General features: G+C 36.2%; 1 protein-coding gene across 1 annotated transcript in view; it reads left to right on the forward strand.

Annotated features, from left to right (window-relative positions):
* SOX6 (SRY (sex determining region Y)-box 6) overlaps window positions 1–2,069 on the forward strand; it is a 66,043-nt gene extending 63,974 nt beyond the window's left edge. The window contains exon 8 of the mRNA XM_010295368.1: window positions 1,766–2,069. Coding sequence (XP_010293670.1) covers window positions 1,766–2,069 — 304 coding nt within the window. The remainder of the gene's footprint in view (window positions 1–1,765) is intronic.
* Window positions 2,070–6,000: the final 3,931 nt, after the last annotated feature.

Below are 6,000 nucleotides of genomic sequence, written 5' to 3' on the forward strand. Positions count from 1 at the left end.
TGCAGAGGCTTTAAGAGTCAGGCTAGCAGTACCAGCAATGACAGTACTACATGCTATTTTAACATTGTCTTACAAGAGTGTTCATGATTTGATTGTCTGTATTGGTTCCCAGTAACTCTGTAATATGATCTTTATCAAAATTAGAGTTTGGTCAATAAACAATAAAGACTCAACATTTAGGGTCTTGTAAATAACCTTTACATTTTTTTGTGTCTTGATTTAGTCAATGATCAAGGATTCGTGAGAGACTGGTTTATGGAATGTCCTTTTGAATTTAACATAGAATGACATAGTGGTCAAGAAGTTACAGATTCGTTAGACTATTCAAACACATCTGACTATTTCTTCTGCTAAAATTATATAGGAGTTCTCTAATACTTGGTCAGTATTGCTCTAAAGAAGGTTGGGAATATACTGAAATATATGATTCTTTAAACAGATTATGCAAATAGCTATGTATGTTCAATAACTAGTCAATACTAAAACAGCATCTTCCAGGGCACTTAGGTATTTCTGGTACTGGAATATATTCATTCAATCTAAAGTATAATGGAGATTCTTTTCCTTCAGACAAGTTATATCTGTTCTTTTTCTCTTAGCTTTACTAAAGGTAATGATCCAGAAATAATATGCGAATATTTGTATGAGTATTTTAATATAGAAAGTATGTTACTAGTTAATTAACCCAAATGTAAGAAGTAGATTTAATTAATTTGTAGCAAATAAGGACTTGATCATGGAATGGGTTCAGCAACTTGACCTGTACTCAGCAAAGCATTAGAATATACATACATCACTGTAAGAAGAGACATCTATCACTTTGTAAAACTATGTCCATGCTTACAGTAAAGCTTGTGCTGAATTGCTTGACTGGCAGTGATATAAGCCTATTTTAGTCGAAGTGTGGTATTGCTGCAGTATTCTTAAAATCACACACATGAAAAAGACAACATTACATAGTACAAAGATATCAGAAAGATATCAGTAAGATGTGTCAGAAGTAAAGGTAGCACACCCTTAACTGAGTATTCCCATGTATTTGCATTGTCAGAATAAATAGATCTGATATTGGGTCCTCAGGAGGAAGTCTTAAATTCTGTAGACTGTTCGTTACCATAAAAAAAAGAACATTTGTTCTTTTTTTTTAAAGGACATTGCTTCGAAAACTCAGTCTTACATATTAAATCCTGAAGAACAAATGGCATTCTGATCATGGATTTAAATAAAAATCAAAAGCCAGCAATAAAATATCAAAAGTATTTTCTAAGTGATGTAGGAGCCTACCTTAGCTGTTAAATAGTAAATTATATACTTACAGTTAGACAATGTTACTTAGTCACCTGTCTGCCATTTTAGGTACTTACAGGTAATCTTGAAGTCCCTTCATTAATAGAAGCTCTTGTTAGGCATTTGGAGGATTTAGATTTTTGGATACATGATGTCTATAGTAGCAGTTAGGCATCACACAGGTGCCTCAAGCCTTTTGATGATCTCTGTCCAAGTGCTAGTTTGCAGTATGGTTTAAATAAACACATGAAGTACATAAAAGAATCAACATCTGGTAGTTACTAAACAGTTTACTTCCCAGTTGTTCTTGGGGGGAGCTAAGATGAACCAATACCGTACGGGAGCGGACTGCGAACCCCAGAGGAATGCATGCAGCCTTTCTAGGAAACCACCTGCCTTTCTTGCATTTGGACTTGCAGGTGGTCTTCCCTCCTCTGAACACAGCAAATCACGTTCCCCCTCTTGTTTTTCCTTCCAGACAACAGCCTCAAATTCCAATCACCACGGGAACGGGGGTTGTCTATCCTGGTGCTATTACCATGGCGACTACCACGCCATCACCTCAGATGACATCAGATTGCTCGAGCACCTCTGCCAGCCCTGAGCCCAGCATCCCCGTCATTCAGAGCACTTACGGTATGAAGACGGACAGCGGAAGCCTTGCTGGAAATGAAATGATAAATGGAGAGGATGAAATAGAAATGTACGAGGACTATGAAGATGATCCCAAATCAGACTATAGTAGTGAAAACGAAGCCCATGAGGCAGTCAGTGCCAACTGAGGAGTGTTCACAGAATTAAAGTACTCAGACTCATTTGGGTTTTTTGGGTTTTTTTCTGAACAAAAGTTCTTAAAGAGCCTGCATGCATGTGTGGCTCCTACAAGTTACATCAGCAGAATGGTCTTAAATGTTTCTTAACGTGTGAGACAGATTGTTTCCCTAATTTTTCATGAACTTGGGTTTTTTGTTTTTGTTTTGTTTTTTTTAATTTAGATGAAGACATATATTAAATATCAGACATCAGAACTTGAAAACTTCTATGAATCAATAGCTGTCTTACAAGTCTTACCTTTTGTCTTTTTCCTTATGGATGCTGATAAAGGTTTAAGTTACTGTTTTAGATGGGGGTTATACATTCTCACTCAGGTATGCTGTGCCAGCCTACAGGTTGTGAATGTGTTTTTATTCTGGATTATTTTAGAAAACAAAAACTGCAGATTTCATATTGTGAAACAGAACAAGTCCGCAAGTGTGCACATCTGTGCATCATAGCTTGTCTTTAAAAAATAGTCTCTGAATTCCATTTTTTCCATATGTATAGCTGAACTTCTGATGTGCCAAACTTTTCATAACTTTTGAATCTTAACATTTAGAAAAAAAGTCTTAAAGGAGACACTGTAAAGTCTTAGACAATCCTTCGGCATCTTAAAACAATTATATATAAAACCTAATTTTTTCCAGAATATGGTAAAGTACTCAGGAATCTGGAGACAGGATACTCATAAGTAGTGAACATGGTTGCCATAGTGCATGTGCCCAATTGCTTTTGCCTCTTGATGTGCCATTAGTGTGAAATTTTAAGTAAGCACAAAAGAGCGATCACCAGCTATGGACAGGCCTGTCTTAGCAGTGTGAGGCCACCTCTGATTACATTCTTTACCCCTTTGCTTTTAACCCTTGCATTCAGTCTTAACACATTTTCTCTTAAGTAATTTATTCATTCCAGAATGTCAAGGGTCCAAATACTTAATATTTATTTTTAAAAGTACTGTTGGTGGCATTACACTTACAATTCCTTGTTGATATTTTAAAGAGCCCCTTTCTCCTCCCCTAGATTACACAGGTATATGAAAATAAAAGTGCACCTGCTACTAAAATGAACATGACATTTATGAGTGAGAAATTCAGTTGTTCCTGTAACACTGTATGTTCAAGGAGCACTTGGAAACACTCTGCTATATGTAATGCAAAATAAAGCGAGTACTTTTGTATGTACATAGAGTACAAATATTCCTAAAAAAAAAAAGTGTTTATAGCTATAATCCTCCATAGTTGGACAGACAGCAAAGGCAGATGTAAAATCCAAACTGCATGTAGAGTCCACCATGATGAATTTTTAGGGTCTGTAGAATCCTGCAGTGAATCATGGCTCTGTACATCATGTTCCTGGTGTCACCTGAAGGAACTGTTTGCTACCTTAAGTATTTATGCAGTGATTTATATGTGAGACTCCTAGTGGGGGAGGGAAGGCCACACAAATATCTGACTTGCAAAGCTGGGAAAATGGTGCATCAAAAATATTTATTGAATATTAGTCACATGGGAATGTGAGCCAGACCTTGATGAGTGCTTGTCAAGTGTTTTGGGATCTCTGGATGTAAGGTGCTATAGAAACTCAAATTTTTATTTGTTTTACTACTAGAAACAATGCAATTGCTAGAGAAAATTCCGGGAAATATACAAGAGAGAGATATTCAAAGATTGCAAATTTATTAAATTTCAGAGACAGAGAAGAAACTGCCTTTATTTTTTTCCCTCACACTCCACTCCCATTCACAAATACATCACTGTATACACATGCAGATCCAATGGGCCTGATGAATACACGTGCTGAAAGCTCCTCAACTCCCTCAGCTTTTATTTTGAATTGGATATGTTCAGCACATTGGTGATAAATTCAGACTCGGGCTGAGAGGTATGAGTGGGCCTAGAGCAGCTCCTCTTGAAGTCTGTGGGAATCTTCCCACCGAGCTGAACAGGCTTTGTTTAGGGCCCAGACAATGACAGAAGTCTAGTGTTAATGCTAGCTATACTCCAAGGTGCTGTATCAGCAGCAGTCATCCTCCTCATAGCCCCACTAATACCTGTTTGAGCAGAGACAGCCATTGTCGCCACTGTAGGAATCACATTTAAATGTGCGAGAACAACTCCCGAGACAAAGAAGATTGTTCAATTTACAGGACAATTTATAAAGATAATGGCATAGAAACACAATGGTCAAATTTCTCTGACCATTTTGTAATTTGGAACAAAATGTTATATTTTTAATATTTATTTAAATGTGTTCTGAGTCCATGTCTAATAAGCAATAAAATGGTCTAGCCAAGACTTTAAAGGCATATGCTGTGTCATTAGCTGGTGAGCGCCCTCTTTAAGCTGGCTAAGGTACTGATAGAAAGTGGGTTTTGTTCTTATAATTGCTTGGGAATATGAACTGTTTTTAATACATTCAGCTCAGATTGGGGGGAGGAGACCATTATTTCCTAAAAAAATGACTATTTATTAATGTCTTACATAATTCTCCAGTCAGAAGTATCTCTCCCTCCCCCCATGTCATTTCTTTCTCTCTTGCTCTCTTTTTTTCTGGTTTTGTTGCATAGGTAGAATGCTGTATTGCTAGCATTGTATTTTATGTAATTATTTTTTTGCACAAAGGCAAACATTTAGATTAGTTGGTTAATTTTTTTTAATTTTATGACCATGCCAAAATAATATTCTGCAGGCTTGTGGAGAACAAAGGACTGTTCTTTAGGACTGAAACTTGATTTTGCTTGTAGTACAAAAAAACACACACTCACAGATGTTGTTTCATAAGTGTTATAAGCACTGGATATAAATGGTATTTTTTATCACTTCTGACTAATGTGAAACTGTTGTACGAAAACTACATGAACAAAAGTCATCTGTTTCGACTCGTGTGGGCCTGCCTCACAGTTGCCGGATTTGAGTCATTTTTATGTCTTGTTATTTCATTTATTTATGCAAAATACATGTATGTATGAACACTTTGTTTTAGCTCCAGCCCTGCCTCAATGCTGATGCTCTGTATGTTAAAGCCACATTCTTGAAAATGACTGGCTGTTCAGGTATCGCCAGCTGGTAGAAATTGCATTTATTGGCTGGCTGAGTGGGAGGAACGTATTTGAATCTGAATTGTGCATATGAGCATTTTATTCTATTTATTAGCCGACATTGGCTCTAAAATGTCAGTAAAAATCAAGGAAGGACAATCATAAGGATAAAAAACAACATTTTTACTTTATTAATCGGAGCTCAAAACAAAGTTTTTGATGAATTTACCATCTCATTTTAGATTTTTTTTAAATTGTGTAAATATAACATAGGAAATAGAATTTTATTTTTTGTTCATGGATACTTAGTGAAGTATAAGTTATGTATTTACTTTTGTTCTATATCAGTGTATGTTGGTCCATATTAAATGCTGACAAGTCACTGTACCTCATGTAGATGCTGAATTTACACCCGCAGTGTGAGCGCAGTATTGTGGACCTGTAGCTGGGACAGCAAGATGCCTCACTTGTGCTCTCACTGATTTTTAATAGCATATTCCACAAACACAGAATACTTTCTTCTTTTTTAGAAAGTTGATACATTAAACATACCAAATTTCTGATACATTTGATAGGAAACAGAGTTAGTCTTCTGAATCCAAGTAAAACTGATGAGATATTTTACTTCTTAACAAGAATGGCATTTGGAAGGCAAAAGCATATCCCTGGAAAGATTATCATGACTAAGATGGCCCTTGCAGTGCAGTCAAGACTTAATATTATCAAATCTTTATTTTCTACACTCATTAAATCATGTTATTGTTGTATTAGGCTATAATACCAGGGGAAATTGTTCACACAGTACACAAAGAGGACTTGTGGAATTGCTTTTTAAGCACTGTGTTTGAGCCCTCCCTTAA

Source organism: Phaethon lepturus, unplaced genomic scaffold, assembly GCF_000687285.1.
Source record: "Phaethon lepturus isolate BGI_N335 unplaced genomic scaffold, ASM68728v1 scaffold24999, whole genome shotgun sequence".
Taxonomy (NCBI): Eukaryota; Metazoa; Chordata; class Aves; order Phaethontiformes; family Phaethontidae; genus Phaethon; species Phaethon lepturus.